General features: G+C 42.6%; 4 protein-coding genes across 6 annotated transcripts in view; 2 read left to right on the top strand and 2 right to left on the bottom strand.

Moving 5' to 3' along the window:
- The first annotated feature begins 88 nt into the window (after positions 1-88).
- LOC108607916 lies at positions 89-13,433 on the top strand. Its single transcript, XM_033295008.1, is given in 12 exon segments — positions 89-1,029; positions 2,508-2,659; positions 2,720-3,052; positions 3,114-3,381; positions 3,505-4,587; positions 4,644-4,663; positions 4,665-4,718; positions 4,759-7,170; positions 7,229-7,795; positions 7,827-9,155; positions 10,070-12,461; positions 12,521-13,433. Coding segments are annotated over 12 exon segments (9,633 nt in total). The 5' UTR covers positions 89-434; the 3' UTR covers positions 12,949-13,433.
- Positions 13,434-13,501: 68 nt separating this feature from the next.
- On the bottom strand, positions 13,502-14,217 carry LOC108607915 (nuclear transcription factor Y subunit beta). Its single transcript, XM_017999027.1, has 3 exons — positions 14,060-14,217; positions 13,693-13,988; positions 13,502-13,624 (listed from the first exon to the last, which is right to left on the bottom strand). Exons 1-3 carry the CDS (start codon positions 14,130-14,132, stop codon positions 13,541-13,543), a joined length of 453 nt encoding a protein of 150 aa, XP_017854516.1. The 5' UTR covers positions 14,133-14,217; the 3' UTR covers positions 13,502-13,540.
- Positions 14,218-14,501: 284 nt separating this feature from the next.
- On the top strand, positions 14,502-17,520 carry LOC108598492 (zinc finger protein 236). 3 transcript variants are annotated; one of them, XM_033293145.1, is made up of 6 exons: positions 14,502-14,664; positions 14,822-14,940; positions 15,016-15,234; positions 15,291-16,470; positions 16,530-16,966; positions 17,026-17,520. In XM_033293145.1, exons 1-6 carry the CDS (start codon positions 14,544-14,546, stop codon positions 17,359-17,361), a joined length of 2,412 nt encoding a protein of 803 aa, XP_033149036.1. In that variant the 5' UTR covers positions 14,502-14,543; the 3' UTR covers positions 17,362-17,520. The 3 variants fall into 3 exon arrangements, with proteins under 3 accessions (XP_033149036.1, XP_017840646.2, XP_033149035.1); XM_017985157.2 differs by having other exon boundaries at positions 14,502-14,652; positions 14,822-15,234; XM_033293144.1 differs by having other exon boundaries at positions 14,822-15,234.
- A 1,381-nt stretch (positions 17,521-18,901) lies between these two features.
- LOC108607860 (tyrosine-protein phosphatase Lar) overlaps positions 18,902-21,430 on the bottom strand; it is a 93,790-nt gene continuing 91,261 nt past the window's right edge. Inside the window, exons 16-18 of the mRNA XM_017998943.2 lie at positions 21,078-21,188; positions 20,707-21,012; positions 18,902-20,645 (exon numbers count right to left, since the gene is read on the bottom strand). Coding sequence (XP_017854432.1) covers positions 20,577-20,645; positions 20,707-21,012; positions 21,078-21,188 — 486 coding nt within the window. The 3' untranslated portion in view covers positions 18,902-20,576. The remainder of the gene's footprint in view (positions 20,646-20,706; positions 21,013-21,077; positions 21,189-21,430) is intronic.

The following is a 21,430-nucleotide window of genomic DNA, read 5'->3' as shown; positions in this document are numbered from 1 at the left end:
AAGCGCGGAAGAGTTTGTTGTGTCTGTGTCCGCGGTCGCGCTAAAACTTGCAAAAAGAAAATAATGTAAAAATATATGCCGTGCAAGAAATTTCAATTAATACACAGTGTTAGAGCATGTGCGGCAACGTTGTTCATCTGAAATGTGCTGCAGTGCGAACGACACTTAAGAGCGCAATGAATATAAAAATAATGACATTTCGATGCATACATATATACGCATACATGCACAACTAGTGAGGAGGGCAGAACTCTGAAAAACTGGTATATAGTAAAAGACGACGCCAAATGAAAAAGACAGAGCGTGCTAATAAGCGAGAGAGTAAGCGAGCGCGAGAGCCATAAAGAACAACAACAACAAATACGCAAAAAAATTTGTCAAAATATAATAAAAAGTAAACGCGCATAAACCAGCCCGTCTGCTACTCTCTCGTAATGGCTCAACACAGTAATACGCCGGATCTGCTGCAACATCAGCAGCAACAGCAGCAGCAACATCACTACTATCAACAGCAGCAGCAGCAAGCGCAACAACAATTGCAGCAACACAGCAGCAGTTGGTACTCACATGTTGCTTCCTACCCACCCCAACATGCGCCTGCTGCTTTTGCGGCGCACTGTAAAACCAATAACAACAACAATGGCAGTATTATGAATGCATACGGCGCTGGCTATTATGGGAGTCCTGCAACGTCTGGCATGGGGGTGGGAGTGGGTGGCTATAACCTTGAGACCAATACGGTTGCCTACGCACACAACCAACTTCTGCAGTACCAACAACAACAACAACATCAGCATCATCAACATCAGCAGCAGCAACAACAACATCATCTCAATCAACGCTCGTATATGTCGCACAATCTAATGCATAGCTCCTATCCTTATATAAAAAGCGAACCCTTGGAACAACAACAACAACAACAACAGCAGCAGCAACAACAACAACAACATTTCCAGAATCCAATGGCACCACCGCCAGCTCCAGTAAATCGTCTTACACTCGATGCTCAAAGCGACATGATAATAAAATGTGAGTATTGAGCTTTAAAGGATATTGATATCCCTACTTCAGACACCCACACAAGCTCACACAAGTCCAAGGCAGAGTGCGCGCGTGAGAGCAAGAGAGCGCCATGCAATTAAATTTACTTGAGTATAGAGCCATTTTCCCTATAGCATAAGTAGCCTGCCGTAACTTTGCTTCCGTCGGTGCCATCGAATCAATAAAAAACATGACGCCCGCTCTGCCCCGCTCTCGCACAAATTTGTTTTATTAAGTTTGAGTTGAGTTTTGTTGAGGTTGTTGCGTTCGTTTGTTCGGTCGGTCGCTTTTTTCGAGTATATTCTCTCTATATCTACGTACGTACTTATATTTCAAACGTATATCTCACATCGTGTGGCCATTGTATGTATCTATTGCATGTCTGTTCTGTACGCGCGTAGAAAGATGCTTACAACCCAGCTATAACCCTATTTTCTCAACTCATCTTTTGTTTTTATATAATCGAAATTGGATAATATGCGTTTCTTGTATACATTAAAGCAAATGGGGCGAAAGGGTGGAGCGCAGCACAATGAAAACTTTGTTGGATAATATAATAAGGAGATTCTATGGAAAAGGGTTAGAAATCCACATAAATGTAAATATATTTATGAGTGTATAGACATGAAAAACAAGAAAAACTATCTCTATGGTTCTTATCGCTATATGCGTGCTGCTTATCAAACAAGACACAACACAACAAGCAACAACAAAACAATTGCGCTCTATAGCAACCATAAAAAAAACGGTATAAAATTGTTTGCTGCAACGCATAATATATCATTCTTCTGTTAGATTTTCCCTAAAGTTTATCTAAGAAAGTGCAAAGTAAAAATAAATTTTGTTATACTTACATATCATAGATATATATTTAGTTATATATTTTATAAGCAATTAATTGCTTTTTGTTTGGTGAGAGTTTTCCATGTGGAAGTTATAATTAAAAGAGACAAGCAGATGTGTGCATGATTTTAATGTGTGTGTGTGTGTGTGTGTGTATGTGTATATAATATAAAATCGATTTTTCATAATTAGAATTTATGATAAAGTGGCAGAGAAAACTAAAATAGTAATTTGTGCAAGAAACGAAAAGAAAAATAGAAAATATAACTACATAATATCTATTAAAAACTAAAATAGGAAACATTTATATAATTAGAAATATGTTTTCTATTTACGCTTGTGTTGCGCTTCCGTTTTCGCTCAAGAGCAGAATTATAAAAGTTTTTTTTTATACATTAAGTTCTTTATTAATTCAAAGTCAAGTTTTAACAATATAACCTATATTTTGATAAAATAAAATGATATATGTATTAAATATATTATACTTACTATATATTATACATATACCAAAATAGAATTCTAAATTTAAATGATGTGTACTTTAAATTGCAAGCGTTTATCAAAAAGCCGACACATGTTTAATTGCAAATTGTAAACAAATGATTAATTATTTTTTCTTGTAGCGGAACCCATGGACGAACATGCTTACAAGTCCAGCTATATAGACGATAATACGCCCTTTGCTGATTTTAGCAAATATCCACAGTTTGCTGATGAAATGCTGAGTCCTAAGCTAGAGCTTAACGATAAGGAGGACGCCTATGGCAATTCAAAGGTAAGTCTCTAACAAATGCCAATGACAACAATGTTGTGGTTAATTGATTTATATTTTTAGCACGCGCTCAACTATCAGCGGCGCAAGCTGCAAGCGGAGCGCAACGCCAATCCGCAGTTTCCAATATGTCAACGTTGCAAGGAGGTGTTTTTCAAGAAGCAAATCTATTTGCGGCATGTGGCTGAAAGCAGCTGCAGCTTGCAGGAATATGATTTTAAATGCAACATCTGCCCCATGTCCTTTATCAGCACTGATGAGCTGCTAAAGCACAAGCAATTGCATCGCGGCGACAAATTCTTTTGCCACAAATACTGTGGCAAGCACTTTGATAGCATTGCCGAGTGCGAAACACATGAGTATATGCAGCATGAGCACAATAACTTTGTGTGCAATGTATGTTTAATGTAGCATTTGTTAAATAGTCATTACTAATTGTTATTGAATTGCCTTGCAGATGTGCTCGGGAACATTTGGCACGCGTGAACAGCTTTATGCGCATTTGCCACAGCACAAGTATCAGCAGCGTTTCGATTGTCCAATTTGCCGTTTGTGGTATCAAACGGCAATAGAGCTGCATGAGCATCGTATGGCGGCGCCTTACTTTTGTGGCAAGTATTATGCGCCGGCTCAGCATCAGCAACAGCAGCTACAACACCAGCATCAACAGCAGCAGCAACAGGCGAACTATAAATTACAGGATTGCCATATGGGCACCATTGAAAGTGAGTTAAAGTCAGTGAAGCAGAAAGATAATGCTGCGAGAAGTATTGTTAGATTTTTAATGAATTAATTTGTTTGCCTAGTTATAAAGCTTAAATAATAATAAATGTTTTGTTTGCTTGCAGTGCCAAATCAACAGCACAAGCAACATGCAACTGGTGTCGGCTTGCCGGCCACGGCGGCACTTAATACGCTCTTGCAACAACGTCAACCGAATGTAACTACAGATGGCTCTGCACTTTTCAATCCTGCGCTCAAGAGCGAGGTCAATGTCAAGCTGGAGCGCAGCTATAGCAACTCGACAAGTGAATCGAGCTACAGTCTGCATGACAGCAGCGGCTATAACAATGCCTATGGCAGCGATGCTTCAATGTCTGCTGGCATTGGTGGACTGCAGGCGCATTCCTCCACGCTGGACGACTCGGAGGATGCGCTTTGCTGTGTGCCGCTGTGCGGTGTACGCAAGAGCACGAGTCCAACGCTACAGTTCTTTACGTTCCCGAAAGATGAAAAGTATTTGCATCAATGGCTGCACAATCTCAAAATGTTTCACATACCGGCCTCGAGCTATGCCAACTATCGCATTTGCAGCATGCATTTCCCCAAGCGCTGCATCAATCGTTACTCCCTATGCTATTGGGCAGTGCCTACATTCAATTTGGGACACGATGATGTAGCCAATTTGTATCAGAATCGTGAGCTCACTAATACATTCACCACCGGCGAAGTGGCACGTTGCAGCATGCCACATTGCACTAGCCAGCGCGGCGAGAGTAATCTCAAGTTCTATAACTTTCCCAAGGATATCAAGAGTCTCATCAAATGGTGTCAGAACGCGCGTCTGCCCGTGCAGGCCAAGGAGCCGCGTCACTTTTGCAGTCGCCACTTTGAGGAGCGCTGCATTGGCAAGTTTCGTCTCAAGCCCTGGGCTGTGCCCACGCTGCATTTGGGAGCGCAATATGGCAAGATACATGATAATCCCAAGAATCTCTATGTGGAGGAGAAGCGCTGTTGTCTCAACTTTTGTCGACGCAGTCGCAGCTCCGACTTTAACATGTCGCTCTATCGCTTTCCCAGAGACGAAGTGCTGCTGCGACGTTGGTGCTATAATCTACGCCTAGATCCCGAAGTGTATCGCGGCAAGAATCACAAAATATGCAGCGCACACTTTATAAAGGAAGCGCTAGGACTGCGTAAACTATCACCAGGTAAAAAGCATATTTAAATATAATTCTAATATGATCTAATACTAAACTTCTTACAGGCGCAGTGCCCACAATGCATCTTGGGACACAATGATAGGTTCAATGTCTACGAGAATGAGCTCTGGCCGCCATATGTAGAAAATAACACAGGACGAGAATGCAAATGACCAAGAGAACAATACAGCGCAGCAGCAACAACACTTGCTGCAGCAGCAACAGCAACATCAACAGCAACAGCAGCAAAATTATCACAAATATCAGCGACACTCGGCTACGTCGACCAGCTCCTCGACCAGCAATCATTCGCATTATATGGACGCCGAGCTGAACGCCGCTGCCTACATGGGCATGGGCTCTGTCGCCGGCTCCAGCTCTAGCCTAAATGTCAGCGACAGCATGGACGTCTGTTGTGTGCCCAGCTGCGAGAGCAAGCGCCACAACAGTGAGCATATCACATTCCATACCATACCCAGGCGACCAGAGCAAATGCGCAAATGGTGTCAAAATCTCAAAATACCAGAGGATAAAATGCACAAAGGGATGCGCATTTGCAGTCTGCACTTCGAGCCTTACTGCATTGGCGGTTGCATGCGTCCGTTTGCAGTGCCCACACTTAATCTGGGACACAGTGATGAGAACATACATCGCAATCCGGATGTGATTAAGAAGCTGAACATAAGAGAGACTTGCTGCGTCGCTGTTTGCAAACGCAATCGGGATCGTGATCATGCCAATTTGCATCGTTTTCCCAGCAATTTGCCGCTGCTGACCAAGTGGTGCGCCAACTTGCAGCGCGCTGTGCCCGATGGCATCAAATTGTTCAATGACGCCATTTGCGAGGTGCACTTTGAGGATCGCTGCTTGCGTAATAAGCGCTTGGAGAAATGGGCTGTGCCCACGCTGCTGCTGGGACATGATGATGTTGCCTATCCATTGCCTACGCCGGAGCAGGTCACCGAGTTCTATGCGAGACCCAGTGCACCCAACACAGGCGACGAGCAGGGCGAGTGCTGTGTGGAGACCTGCAAGCGTAATCCCAGCGTTGATGATATTAAACTCTATCGCCCGCCCGAGGACTCCTCAGTGCTGGCCAAGTGGGCGCATAATCTGCAGATGGACATTGCGTTGTTGCCCACGCAGCGCATTTGCAATTTGCACTTTGAGGCTCACTGCATAGGCAAACGCATGCGTCCCTGGGCGCTACCTACGCTTAATCTGGCCAGCAATATAGAGAATCTCTATGAGAATCCGGACAGGCAGATGCTCTACAAGCGACGCACGCATTTCAAATCCGAAAATGCTGCTGCTGCTGGTGCTGGTGGTGGCAGCAGCTTGACTAAGCCCACTTGGGTGCCACGCTGCTGCTTGCCACATTGCCGCAAGGTGCGTGCGTTGCATAACGTGCAACTCTATCGCTTTCCCAAACTCAATCGTTCCACATTGGCCAAGTGGGCGCACAACTTGCAGGTGCCAATGGTGGGCAGCGCGCAACGTCGCGTCTGCTCGGCTCACTTTGAGCCGCATGTGCTTAGCAAGAAGTGTCCAGTGGCGCTGGCGGTGCCTACGCAGGATCTAAACGAGCCGCCAGGCTACAAACTCTATCAGAATCCTGCCAAGCTCAAGGCCAACAAGCTCTGTCTGCAGCGCGTCTGCATTGTGGAGAGCTGTCGCCGCCAGCGCTCCCAAGGCGTGCAGCTGTTCCGACTGCCACATGCGTCGACTCAACTGCGTAAGTGGCTGCACAATCTGCGCATGCGTCCGCGTGGCGCCATGCGGCATCAATTTCGCATTTGCTCCATGCACTTTGAGACGCATTCGTTTAATGGCAAGCGCTTGAGTTTGGGCGCCATACCCACCTTGGAGCTGGGTCATCAGGCTGCGGATATTTATCCGAATGAGGCGCAATCTTTTCTCAACGAAGTTTGCGCTGTGGAGGCTTGTGGCGCCTCCAAGCTGCACTCGGCTGACGTGCGACTGTTTCGCTTTCCCACTGACGATGAGGATTTGCTTTGGAAATGGTGTCAGAATCTCAAAATGAATCCTGTTGACTGCGTGGGCGTGCGCATTTGCCACAAACACTTCGAGGCCTTCTGCGTTGGACCCAAGCATCTCTTTAAATGGGCCATTCCCACCCTGCGGCTGGGCCATGATATTAGTCCGCAGGATCTTATAACCAATCCAAGGCCTGAGGACCGCTACGTCGATCCCATTTTTAAATGCTGCGTGCCCAGCTGCGGCAAAACGCGTAGATACGATGAAGTGCAAATGAATAGCTTTCCCAAAGATCAGCAGCTCTTTGAGCGCTGGCGTCATAACCTCAACCTGGAGCATCTCAACTTTCGCGAGCGTGAGAAATATAAAATCTGCAATGACCATTTCGAGGATATTTGCATTGGCAAGACGCGACTTAATATTGGGTCCTTGCCTACAATTAACCTCGGCCATGAGCAGTTGGATAATCTCTTCCAGCTGAATCCTGTCGAGTTGCAAAGTAATTTCTTTGGACGTCAGCGTCGTTTGCTGAGCGACATCAAGCAGGAGGAGCAGTCCGAGCAGGAGGATGAGCAACTAAGAAGCAGCCAGCAGGTAAGCAACCGTAGTTAAAATAATTAAATTTCATTTATTTTTTTATGGCCACTTACAGTTGAGGCGTCCGCAATTGGATCTTAAATGCTGTGTGCCTGGCTGTGGTCGCAGTCGCCTGGAGCATGATGCACGCCTCTTCCCCTTTCCCACGGGCAAGCAACAGCAGAGCAAGTGGCGCCATAATCTGCGCTTGGACGCGTCTGATGTGAATCGAAGCTCGCGCGTGTGCAGCGCGCATTTTAATCGCCGCTGCATCGATGGCAAACAGCTGCGAAGCTGGTCCATGCCCACCCAGCAGTTGGGACACGATGAGCAGCCTATTTTTGAGAATCCAAAGAATATACCGGGATTCTTTACGCCCACCTGTGCCCTGGCGCATTGTCGCAAGCGGCGCAGCATTGACAATGATTTGCGCACTTATCGCTATCCACGCAGCGAGGATTTGCTAGAGAAATGGCGCGTGAATCTGCGCCTGGACCCAGATCAGTGTCGTGGACGTATCTGTGCCGACCACTTTGAGCCGCAGGTACGTGGCAAGCTAAAGCTGAGGACGGGTGCAGTGCCGACGTTGAAGCTGGGACACAATGAGGATGTGGTGTTTAATAATGAAGCTATCAAGGCAGAGGTTGTTGGAGAAGCAAGCCGAAGGCGGCGAGTGTGAGGCGGGCATAGAAGTGAAGTTAGAAGCGCCGGACAATGATGAGGAGGATGAAGAAGAGTCCACAAGTGCATCCGCTAGAGAGCTTAAAGCCTCTGACGAGGATGAGGATATGGACTATTTTGATCCCTTGGCGTTGGTGGAAACGTTTGCCGAGCACCATAGCGATGAGCAGGAAGTGGAGACTGCAGTGCCTGCTGCAGTCCGACCACGCCCACGACGCTCTAAAGCTGTCAATAATGTTACGCCCATTTGTTGCTTACAACATTGTCGCAAAGAGCGCACCGCTACCCATCAGCTCAGCACCTTCGGCTTTCCCAAAGATCCACAGCAATTGCGCAAATGGAGCGCCAATTTGCAAATAGATATTGATGACTGTGTGGGACGCGTTTGTGTAGACCACTTTGAGCCGGAGGTGCTGGGCACTCGCAAACTCAAACAGCATGCAGTGCCTACCTTAAAGTTGGGACATGGTCAAGCCCTGGCCTATAGCTGTACAGGATTAACCTTGAGCCTACCCGATGAGCAGTCGGTTTTTCGGCTTTGGAGCCTGAAACACTGTCGCAAAAGGAAACCGGAAGAACTGGATCAGGACGCCGCAGCAGTTGCAGCAGCAGCACAAGCAGCTCCAGCAGCAGCTCGAGTAGCAGCAGCTGCAGCAGTAGCAGCACGAGCAGCAATGGAAGTGAAAAAGGAGCAGACGACGCCGCTGGCAGTGACAGAGATTAAGCAGGAATTTATTGAACCGCAGACAAATGGCGATTTAAGCAATTCAGACTGGAATTGGCAGCCCATACAACCACCACATCCATTACACATACGCACTGAACTTGCCGCAAGTCCCAGCCTCAGCAGTACGCCTAGTCCACGTGGCAAGCAACGCTTTTGTTGCATACCCAGCTGCTTGCAGCAAACGCAACTCTTTCGCTTTCCCACCGCAGAGACTCAGTTGCTCAAATGGTTTGTAAACACGCGCCAGCAGCCACGTCTTGTGGACCCCAGAAAGCTTTACATTTGTCGCGAGCACTTTGAGCCCGAAGCTATCAACAAGAAGCAGCTAACTAGTTGGGCATTGCCCACACTGAAGCTGGGCCATGATGAGCATGTTATACCCAATGCCAAGCACTTGGGTAATATGGCTGATAGTCAGGCGGACAAGCAGGCGCTGCAGTATATCTATGAGAACTATTGTTCAGTGCTGAGCTGCTTCCAACAGCGCAGTGAGTCAGTGCGTTTGTATCCTTATCCCAAGGATCGTCCTACCATACGCAAGTGGGCGGCAAATTGTAAACATCGTTCAATGCAGGCCAGCAGCGATGGATTTCAGGTGAGTTTTAAAATATATAGTAAATTACTATATATATATATAAAACAAATTCGTGTTAGTTACACCATTTATATCTTGAGAATGGCAGGACTGATTTTTAATATTTTGTATATTTTAATATTCCACACATTGCTAGAATCATTTCAAAAGTAAATAGAAATCATAAAAATCCATACAAATATACTTATCGATATGACTGCAAATACATACCTTAATCATTTATTAGTTTTATGTCGTTATATTATTTATAACGTTTACTTATTTTTATAAATTTGAAAAATCAAAAACCAAAAAGTATTTTTACACCGGATGACATTTGGTTAGCAAGGCAATAGACATATCGATAAACGGCTACTACGAATAATGCGCATCACTAACTCTAAAAATATCAACAAGTTTTTTACGAGGCGTATGTACAAAATGTAAAATGGGCAGACGTAAATCCCATCTGTCCGTACGAACTCGTCATGCACAGCGACTTCGTAGGATAGCCAGTCAATACACTCCAGAAGAATTAGCAAATGCACGGGAAAAGCGTCGCGTTGATATAGCCAAACGTCGTGCTGCTGAAAGACAGAGGTTGGGAGACTTCGCTGTACGTGAAAAGTTTCGATTGGAATCGAGAAATAGGCGAAAACGAGAACGAGAAAAACTTCTGCGTCGACAGAAGACAGCAGTAAGTAATTATAAAAGGCTGAGCAGTACCCGAGTAAGCCATCTACGTGAACTAAAAAGGGATGTACAACTACGTGTTGACCAAAGTCAAACTAAACCAATTAAAAAAAGAGCAAACCGGGTAAAAAGTCGGATAAGCTCTCGAGTTTAAAAAGGTGCAACTAACTACTTTGTTTTGTACACATATATACATTAAATATCCTCTGAAATAAATAATAATTTATATATTGTACCTGCAGGTTTGCCAAGCGCACTTTGCTTCAAACTGCTTTGATCCCGAGACAAAGCAATTGTTCGAACATGGTGTGCCCACTTTGGAGTTATCCCAATCGGTGGAGTGCATTGTGCCAGGTTGTGAGGCTGATGAGCAGACTGAAAAGCGACGTTACTTCAGCATGCCAAAGAATGAGAGTATGCAGCAAAAATGGTGTCATAATCTATGCTTGGATGCGAATGCTGTGCGAACTTCGGCCGATACGAAATACGTTTGTGGTCGTCACTTTGAGCCGGAATGCTTTCACTCGTGGCGTTGTCTTGTACCAGGGTCTGTGCCCACGCTGCATTTGCCAGAGAGGGAACAGTTGTTGCCTAATCCACAGCGCATACGCACGAGATTTATGGCAAAGTGTGAAATGCGCAATGGCAAGGTTGAACCGGATGAGGATGAAGAATTTGATGAGAGCTTGCTGCTGGAGCCTATAGTAATGATGGAACATGCCACAGATGAAGAGGGAGAGCTGGAGTATAAGCATGCGCCTGAGATCAAGCAAGAGGTGCCCGAATACGATGAAGACAACTCACAAGAGCCGTTGGAAATGCAACCACTTGAAGTCCTACTTGAAGTGGGGCATGTGGAAAAATGCGAAAGCTATGAGCAAATGGATAATGAAGCGCAGCTGAAATACAAGAATGCCTGCATGGAATCGCAATCCTCAACAGCTGCTAATCAATTGTTGAGCAATGGCAACTATTATACATCGCGTAAGTGCAGCGTGCGTGGCTGCCCTGTAACCATTAGCGACGTGGATGAGAATCTTAAGCTGCACAAGTTCCCCACACAGCTTGATTCTTTGCAGAAATGGATGCATAACTCACAAGTGCAGGTGGATACCAATCATGCTTGGCGCTTTCGCATTTGCAGTTTGCACTTTGATGCCGTTTGCTTCAAGGGATCGCGCATTAGACGTGGCGCTATGCCAACGTTTAAACTTGGTCCCACTCGTCCAGTCGACATATACGACAATGAATTTTGCGATCAGCTGGAGTATGACGGGTCCGAAGAGCCAACAGCGCTGCCCATCAAGTCAGCAGCTGACAATAATATAGAACTATGTCTACCCCGCCGTGGCTTGCCACGTAAGTCCAGCAAATTTTGTCAAATTGACAACTGCCCCAATCATTTGACCAGCGAGAATATGACGCTGCACAAGTTTCCCAATTCACCAGAGATGTGCGCACGCTGGCAGCATAATACACAAGTGCCCTTCGATCCAGACTTTCGTTGGCGTTATCGCATTTGCAGTGCACACTTTGATTCCCTATGCATGGTTAATATGCGACTGGTGCATGGCAGCGTTCCAACGTTGCGTTTGGGACCTCGTGCGCCAGCGCAGCTTTTTCAAAACGACTTTGAGGCCATTAGTCAGCGTTTGGAGAAGCGCAACAGCAATGGTGAGCAGCAGCAGGAGGAGCAGCTAAATGAGTCGGAGGAGTTAGCTGAGCTACCCGATCCGGAGCACTTGAATCTATTGGTGCCACACATGCAGCTGTTTGAGGAAGAGCCAGAGACGCCAGAAGCGAAACACAGTACGAATTTAAATCCCATCAAGTCGGGCTATGACAAATGCTCCTTGTTCCATTGTCAGCGTGGACGTATGCATCATGGCGTTCATCTTTATAAATTCCCCAGATATCGTCAAATGCAGCAGCACTGGATGCATAACCTGCGCATTAAATACGATGAGCGCCGTCCATGGAAGACAATGATATGCAGCGAGCACTTTGAGCCGCAGTGCATAAGATTGCGGAAGCTGCAGCCTTGGGCTGTGCCTACGCTGGAGCTTGGCGACAATGTGCCCGAGGAGCTTCATACCAATGAGCAATGCCAGCGACAGTTTGAGCAGCAGCAGCTATCACCTGCCAGCTCCGAGGAGCAGTTGCAGCTGGACGGATCGGATCGGCAGATGGAGGAGGATGACGAAGATGAGTTGTCGACGTCACTTATGCCAGACGGCTCGCTGGATTGTAAACCGGAAACACGTTGGCCACCTGGACAACTGCCGCCCTGGAAGATAAAGCAATGTTGTCTGCCCTATTGTCGACGGCCACGTGGCGATGGCATTAAGCTATTTCGTTTGCCCAGCAATCCGCAATCCATACGCAAATGGGAGCAAGCGCTGGACATACGCATCTATCCGGCGCAGCGCAATACAAAGCTCATTTGCAGTCGTCACTTTGAGGCCCAATATATTGGTGTGCGTCGTCTCATGTCCAGTGCCGTGCCTACGCTTAATCTAGCGCCAAAGCAGCGTAGTGACCTGGCACAAAGTCCTCCACCTGAGCTGCCCCCTGCACGTTGCTGCATGGCCGACTGTCGTCAGCGTGTCGTGCAACTGCATAAATTTCCCAGCGGTATGTTATTTCCATCTAAAAAGTTGCTACAATTGATGCTAATCTCTCAATTTCCACAGATTGGAATCTCTTGCACCAGTGGTGTCAGGCTCTCAACCTCTCTGATGTGCAACGCTATCGTGGCAAGTATATTTGCGCCACACATTTACCCAGCAATGTGTTGAGCTGCATTGTCTGTGGCGTCAAGCATGTGCAGCTGCCCATGCTGGAGTTTCCGGAGCCGCGCAATCTGCGCGCCAAATGGTGCTATAATCTGAAAATTGATGCCATACCCAAGTGGGATAACTCGAAACGCATTTGCAGCAAACATTTCGAAAGCTTTTGTTTTGATTCCACGGGTCAGCTGCTGCCTGAGGCAGCGCCCACGTTGCATTTGCTGCATAATGACAGCAATATCTTTCTCAATGATTATGAGCTGCAAAACACGAACATGCTGCCTAAGATTAAAGATGAGCCCTTGGATGAAGCTGAGGAGCTATTGCCATAGCGCTAAGCTAGCAAACAAAGCTGTAAATGAATTATTAGCTGCAAACGCAATTCAGTTACAGCCCAACTATTTTAACCAAATATTGTGTCGTGTATTTTAAATATGGCTACAAGCAATTCGTATTAGGGCCACAACTGTTTCCTAGACAACTAAGCAACATCATCACATATTGTTACATGTCTTCATCACATAAAATAAGTCATATATATATATAATTACATATATACTGTGTACTATACCGTATAGATAATACTAATCCAGTGGTTTTTAAGCGTTAAATTTGTTTTCTTATCTGGGTACAAAATGTTCCTTAGCTTATTTATGAATGAATGTGTATCGTTTAAGGTTTCTTTGTGTTTGATTGTTTTTTTTATTTAGTAAATAAATTACATACAGGATATATTACTATGTAATAAGTATATTTGAGCATACACATACAATATATGTTAACCTGTAGCATATACATAAAGTTAGTAATTGGTGTTTTATAAAATATATATTAAAATGAAACTACGCTGGTTTTTGACTATGGTTTTTTTTTATAATTCTACGCATTCTACGCCCCTTAAGCTATGATATTTACGTATTCCTATTACTGTTTCCCAGCCTCGCTGCCATCCTCACATTGCATATAGCAGCTGCCCTCTAGAAACAAATTCCGATCCGATTTGTTCGACTAAAAAAAATAAATGTAAAAATCCATTAGCCATCGGTTTTTTTGTTTATATATTGCCATGTATAAACCTCTCTATACTTCTGCAAATAAACGGACAGTGGCTCGACATAATTATCAAAGCCTAAATTACTGAAAGCCACCAGCAAATCATCCCCATTAACGGTTTTGCGATTCTCTGCAACGCTGCGCTCGATGGCCTCGCTGCTAATGAAGGATATAAACTCAGAGACACACTCCTGTATGCACTCTCTGGCATCCTTGGCTATTTTACCATTTGGTGGCACGGGGACCTTCATTATTTTGATTATGTTGCAAATGGGTAAAAATCGATCCTGTTCACGTAGCATAACATCCTCAGATTCATCTGCAGTGTACGGATTAACAAATATACTATATGTATGTATATATATACCCAATATAGCTTTAAATTCCTACCACCCGATGCCTCATCCTCGTCTTTAACTGTAGCATCGTTAGTATATTGCTGTGAATCCTCGCTGTTGCTCATTGCTGTTATTCTTGTTAATTTAAATATGCATATGTATTTTACACGCAAATTTGTTTTTGCTTTTTATAGCTTGTTTTCTTAGCGATGTGTAAATCAACAGAAATACGTCGATAACTTTGATTTAAAGTACCGATTGTTTTCTTTAGACTAATATACTATTTGCGAACGCAAGAACTAACTATTATACCACAAATACTCTTTTATAATTTATTTAGGATTGTTTTCTTTATTTTTCATTGCCCTTTATTCCATTTTTCTTGTAGTCTGCTTGGCATGGCATCGATACTTGTATGCTCGACAACCTATCGGATTTGCAATACGGGTTACTATTCGATAGCTCATCACTCGTTACTGATCGCAGCGGTAATTTATATTTGCGCACTAAAAATTCTTGTGCACGCGTTTGCTAAAATGCTTGAAGCAGATATTATAATAAAGGAGGAAATAGATATTGATGACACTGAAATAAAACTCGAACTGGATGTAGAGGAAAGTGAAACGGATTCGCAATTATCATGCGGTAAATATAAGGGTATGCTCTGATGATGTATGAACAAGTATGTGTTTGCTTTGGTCTATTTGTATTGAGTACACTTGTGTGAGTGTGTGTGTAAATGCTTGGGTGTGTGAGTGTAACTATTAATAAAACACACTGTACCGTTAGATTTACATTTGCTTGTGTTTTACAGCTGGCAGTGGAATGCTAAAAATTATCGAAGAGCGGCCAAATATGATAACGGTACCGCTCAATGAACACAAATCTGAAGACGAAATAAATTTTATAGCGACGCTCGATCAGCAAAAGAAGGTAATACATAACCTAAATATATACACACACACACACACAGCCGATTGTGACAATTTGCCTTTAATGAGCTTACAGTTATTTGGTGAGATCGAGAGCGAGACCGCTAATGAAACATACAAATGCGATGTTTGCAGTTTTAAGAGCGATAATTTAATGTTACTTGCTTCACATAACATCAATCATTTCCTGAATCGCCATTTTTGCCGCTATGGTTGTGGCTATTGCGGCACTACGCTGGAGGAGATGCTCGATCACGAATTCCGCAAACACGAAGGAGGCCGAAACAAGTGTCGCGTAAGCAGTTGCAGTTTTCATTAAGATCATATATTTTTATAATCTGTTACACTTAGATCTGTGCCATTGACTGTCAGGATAGCACTGGTCTTGCCAAGCATATGAACAGTCACTTTTTTGTGCGTCGTTTTGTCTGTGCTCTGTGCTGTGAGCACTTTGAAACGCGCCAGAGCCTAGTCCTGCATCGCCAGAATAATCCGCTAACTTGTGGACGTCTACAATACTTGGATATGCAGGATAATGTGGGCCAACTGGTGGCAGCCAGTAAAATGTACGGCAAACTAACGCCAATACCGCAAGGCGATGTGCAAATTAAGGAGGAGCCAATGGACACGGACCAACCCGAGCTAGAGCAACCAATGCTAGCGGATATAGAAATAAAAGCAGAGCCGATGGAGCCAATTCAAGAGCCGCAAAATAATTTGCCAATTAGCTTATCACAGCTGCGTAGTAAGTTACGTTTACCAGCCATAAAGAAAGCAGTGCAGCCTCAGGACTCTACAGCTACAGTGGTCCCTAAGCAATGCAATATTTTAAGGATCAAGAAATTCGATAATCAGCAAGTCACACTTAAGAGCAATGCATTGAAGCTGTTACCCAACAATTGCATGTTGATCAAGTTGCCACCCAATACTAAAATCGTTAGGCTAGCGCCCAATGTAAACAACAACAACAACAACTCGCAAAAGCCAAATCTTGTGATGATAAGCGCTAATTCAAATGTACCAAATGCTGCTCCAGCACCCACAGCAGCTGCAACGTCCACGCCATCTCCACCAGCTAACAAAGGCTTGACAACGTCGATGTCAAAGCGTGTCTTAAACAATTTAAATCTGAATCGAAATGCCTGTTTCAATGCCATAGATTTGTATGAAAGTTTGCCGGAATCACGCAAGATCATTGAAGACATACAGAATAAAATACGCAGCATTGAGCAAACGCTGCCGCTGCCTGGCAGTGTGCTCCAAAAAACAACGCAAAATAGCGAATTCAAATGTAATATCAATAAAGAGGACTTGCCGCCAAAGGTGCTCATGCTGGCGCTAAACAATAAAAGCCATGAAAAAGTGAATATGTTACGCAACACCTTCAAGAGTTTTCGCTTTCACTGGGAGTGTCCAAAGTGTGGGCGCTGCTATGAAGTATTTCCGAGCTTTTATTCGCATCTACAGGACAAGCATGGGTTGTCCAAGGAAGAGTTGCAGAAAACGCTGGTGACTGTGAAAAGTTTTAAGAGTGAGTTTATCTAAGATATCAAGACCATTCCTAGATTAATTTGTTTGTTCTACTTTCAGAGCAAGAATTCTTATCGCCATCGACTGCAACTACTGTGCCCGCAGAAGAAACAAAACCAGCAGCAGCTGTTGCTGCTCCACCAGTCACTTCAACAAAAGCTGCAGAAACGATTACAGCTAATTCCGCTACGCCTGCGCCTGCTGCCACCTCAGCCACTGTTGCTACTTTGGCAGCTGTGCCTAAGCCAAAAGCTTCAGCTTCAGCTGATGATACTTCTACCTCGACGACCAATTCCACTGTACAGCGTGCAGGTGAAATACGTTGTGAGCAGTGCTCCAAGACCTATACGACTGTAGGCGGTCTGCGCATTCATATGCTCATACATACAGGTGAACTGCCGCACAAATGCAACTACTGTGAGAAACGTTTTCGCACGCCAGGACAGGTGCGTGTTCATCATCGTCGGCATACAGGCGAGAAGCCCTTCAAGTGTAAGGTAAGTCAACTGCATACAATACTTTCTCCTAGCATATAATGTCTACTGTCTACTTGCAGATCTGTTCACTGGACTTTACTCATCGCGAGACTTTGATTTCCCATCTATCGCGTCACATTGGCATGAAACGTTACAAATGTTATGGCTGCGACAAGTACTTTGTGGTTGTCAGTGGCTTGCGCGCACATCGTCGCCTACGGCCGGACACCTGTGGCAAGGTAAAGTTTACGGCGCGTGCTCATGGACCACGCGTGCGTGTGATTAAAGGAGAAGTGGTCTTTGAACCGCAGCCCGAGCACAACGGTTATTTGCGTAGTGAAGATCCGTTGAATATATTGTCTGAGATACAAAGCAATGACGCTGAGTCAGCAGAGGATGAAGCAGCCATGGGTTAATATAAGTATTTTTTTTTAATATATATATTATTTTTTGTATTTTACACGCTTGTTATGTGGTCATAAGTATCTTTAAGCTCAAACGATTTAAGTTAATATATTTGTAAGGAAGATTGTGAATGCTTACATTAAAATTTTTTATATCTGCTGAAAATCTAAGCTTAAGTTATGGTTGTAGATTTTTCTAATAATCTAAGCTAAACTGCCTCGATCATTCTTGTTCTCTTTATTAACTGCATGATATCATTGTTGATTATTTAAGCGGCGATTCTCTTTTCAGTAGCAGAGATGTAAGCAATTTTTTTATATATACGGACATTATTGATGTATTTCCAATGCCCAGGATTATGATCAAACTGATTTAGATAAATCAGGTTAAAAAGGACAATGAACTGCCCAAAGTTCGTAGTTCGCAGCCACACTTAGTTTTTTAGCTTCTGCTACTCAGTTATCCTTTCGATGTATAAAGGACACACATTTTTGAACTCCTGTGCATAGAATCTAATCTATAGAATCTATTGAATTGCATACCAGGATATCCAATCCTGGATAACAAAATATCTTGAAAAAAAAATGAAGGGGATTGTCGCTAAAATTGTTCAAAAAACATAAAATGCTCCTTTTCTCGGAAACTGTAAGGACTAGAAGGATGTCCTTTGGTGTCCGGGTGGTGCTTCCTAAGAGATCTTAGAATATATTACTCAACGGACGAAAGTCCTTACAGGAGCTGAGAAAAGCAGCAATTTTCGTAAACAGAAAATAGGCTATATCTATCGTATCCTTCGCATTATCAGGACGAAATTAGTGCCAAACAGTCCGGATCGTCCTTGTACTTTCCAAGAAAAGGAGCAATTTCTGTTTTTGATTGTACTTTCCGAAAAAAGGACCAATTTGTGTTTTTTTGCTGAAAAATTCTAAATTGATGGACATTTTTTTGATGCAGATCGATAGAGTTTCGTCCTGTGGGTGTCGCAAACCAAAAGTTTTGAAAATACGACATGATATGGACGAGTTATGGCTAATTTTCTCTAGAGGATTGTTTGTGTTAAGCTGAAAATCATTGCATGCTTTCAAAATGAGCTACATGAAAATATTGCCTAGCTGCGAATAAAAATCATAGTATACTTTCAGGGCGACATATTTAAAAAAATGAAATGCAGAGGGCGCTAAATTTAAAATCATTCTAGATTTTTAATTCTTTTGCACGCTGTGGATTGATTGAATTAAAACGCAACGCACTTTGTATTGTATTTTATTTTGTCTTTTTAATATTTCATGTTCATGTTATACTCCCCTTGCTTTTCCAAAATGATATTTTTGTTATATGATAATGTTAAACGTAATATGTTTGCTTAATTTAAACAATTATATTTAGGGAATACGATCGCATCATACGTTGCTTGATTATTATAATTATTATTATTATTATGTTAATGTATGCACTTCTCATTAAAATTGTTTATGTACGTCTAAATTGGTAAAATATATATTTTTTTAAACAATTAATATATATATTTCAACAGAATTTGACAAGCTGGCAAATTTGCATAATATACAATATAGACTTTGCTTCGAATTGATTTATGTATTTATCTTCATATAAATATACTCGTAGTATGCTAAATATGCTTGCAACGCGGCGTGGTTTACCTTTAACTAGACATCTATTGTTGCTATTGTTATCGCTATAATTTTAATATATATATTTATGCCAAATATATGCCCTAACTTTTCAATTTACTACGACCTAACATTGAATTTTACTTTCTGCGGCCTGTTATAACAAATATATGTTTATGTTTATATATTATAATTATTGTTATTATTTTGTTTAATGCATATAGCTAAATATAAGTACCTATTAGCGTACATACTATGTTGGTTTTAACATGTGAGTGTGAGTGTGTGTCTGCGTCTGTATCTGTGTTTAGTTGTTGCTGAGTTCTGATAGCAAATCAAATATGTCTGTATGTACATATGTTATAAATATGCATGTGTGTTTGTTATGTATATTATATACTACAGTACATATCTACATTACATTTGTTGTCTGCCTGATTATAAATATATTATGTCATTATATTCATACACATTAGGTACCATAATTGTCTAGCTTTAGGACACTATTATAGCTTTAGGTATTGTGGTATATACAGAAAATCAATTAAAATTAATTAAAATAGCTGCAAGAGAGATTCAAAAAAGTTCTAAAAAGCTGCCGAGCTGGAAGGATTAGAAATTGGTTTGCCTTAAATTACAGAACCTTTTAAGTGATTAGCATAGAGGCTTTACTTGACTTTCAGAGCTCAACATATATGCATCTAAATATATGCTTATATAATTACTAAAAACTAAACAAACTAGTATAAGTTTATACGCAAGACTTTTGACTAATTGCACGGTTTACATTTCATTTGCTTTCTCTATGTCATAGGTTACCAAACTGAAGAGTTGTATTATTACTTATTGTTGTCTATAAAAAACGCACTAACTTATATATAAAATACACAAGTATTTGATTGATTGATTGTTGTTCTTGTTGTTGCTGTTGTTGTTGGTACACATACAAACATGTCTAAAATTTAATGATATTTTACTCCACTCAGACTTGCTGCTGCTGCATTTAAGTTCAAATGGCAACTACACATATACTAGACTCATAATCTGGTCGTTTAGAGATTCGGTTTTCATTACAGTAAGTTTAAGAGCTACCAAGTCCTTAGTTCAAATATGTATATGTTACCAGGTCCAGGCCATGGAGCTGCAGTTGCACTCCCAACCAAAAACCAACCACAAGTTGATTCGACTACATTGATTAGTTAGAGCAAAGAACTGTGTTTTGTTTTACTTTTCCTTTTTTTTTCTTCGTTAAAAAATTACTGATAATTAAACTTGTAACAGTCTTTTTGAGTTCACAATTATGTCAAAGTAACGAAACAAACAAACACAAATTGCAGGCTACCATAACTAAACAAAGGGCAGGGGTATACAATACAACTTTTTAAATCGAGTGTGCACAAACACAACTATAGCCTATGCATGTATAAATGTGTGTGTGTGTGTTAGTAGTAAGTATGTGTGTGTGTATGTGTGTGGGCAGTAGCTGGCTATATGTATATAATATAATACTTTGAAGTCGAGTTATCCGTGTAGATCATAAATGCGTTTTATGCGGATTGTTGCAACTTTAACAAAAAGCTAACCTAGCCAGCAGCTCAGTTGGCATAATTATCGAATGAGCCCAAATATTCCAAAGCAGCGCGATAGCAAAAATGATATTGATCCTAGAAAATAACAAAGATATATATTAAAACATAATAAGTTAAGTAATTAATGGTGACGCACCTCTGTCTGCACCATAGCTGGACGCTGGGCACGCAAGATGCGCACAGTTTGGAAAACATCCAGCACGCCTTCGTATTGCATGCGCTCCAGGACAATGCTGAGCGTAATAAAGACGCCAGTGCGTCCCACGCCCGCAGAGCAGTGCACAGTGATGGGACCATCCTGGCCAAATTGCTCCTTGGTCTTGTGCACTTGGCCAATGAAATCGATAAAGCCATCACCAGACTTGGGCACACCCTGCTCGGGCCAATCAATAAACTGAAATTGACGCACAGTGCGTGAGCTGCCATCGCGAGCATCCGTTACCTGGAAACAAAAGTTATTATTAATGAGCTGCAGATCTTTTGGACGCATTAGCTATAGCAACTTACCTTGAATTCACGCAGTTTGTACTGAGGCATATTGTACTCGGCTATGGGATCCACGACATAATATTGATAGCGCACCGAACGCTCGTGTGGCCAGTACTGGAAACACTTTTCCTGTCAAGCAGACCAAACATTAAATTATAAATTGTACACAGATTAAAGAAAAGTACGAATACATTAAATCAATCTTGATTTAAGCCGGTTAAATTAATTCTGTTTCAGGATTAAAATGACTTTCTTGAAATTGTTCGTTAGTTCGTTTGTCTCACTTAATAAGCATTAGTCTATTGAATAACGTGTTAGTTGTTGGTTCATCTTCAATCTGGGCAAGGAGTAAACTTGAGGAAGTTTTCTTC

The sequence above is a fragment of the Drosophila busckii genome, chromosome 2L (genome assembly GCF_011750605.1).
Source record: "Drosophila busckii strain San Diego stock center, stock number 13000-0081.31 chromosome 2L, ASM1175060v1, whole genome shotgun sequence".
In the NCBI taxonomy this organism is placed as follows: Eukaryota; Metazoa; Arthropoda; class Insecta; order Diptera; family Drosophilidae; genus Drosophila; species Drosophila busckii.
This window is presented reverse-complemented; position numbering and strand designations above follow the sequence as displayed.

Excerpts from the sequence above, each read along its gene's own strand:
- LOC108607915 (XM_017999027.1), bottom strand. The coding sequence starts at position 14,132 with ATGAGCAACAGCGAGGATTCACAGCAATATACTAACGATGCTACAGTT. Across the intron at positions 13,989-14,059 it reads CGAGGATGAGGCATCGGGTG|ATGAATCTGAGGATGTTATG; the intron begins GTAGGAATTTAA and ends CGTACACTGCAG. Across the intron at positions 13,625-13,692 it reads ATTTGCAGAAGTATAGAGAG|TCGAACAAATCGGATCGGAA; the intron begins GTTTATACATGG and ends TATTTTTTTTAG.
- LOC108598492 (XM_033293144.1), top strand. The coding sequence starts at position 14,544 with ATGCTTGAAGCAGATATTATAATAAAGGAGGAAATAGATATTGATGAC. Across the intron at positions 14,665-14,821 it reads ATCATGCGGTAAATATAAGG|CTGGCAGTGGAATGCTAAAA; the intron begins GTATGCTCTGAT and ends TGTGTTTTACAG. Across the intron at positions 16,471-16,529 it reads GACTGTGAAAAGTTTTAAGA|AGCAAGAATTCTTATCGCCA; the intron begins GTGAGTTTATCT and ends TTCTACTTTCAG.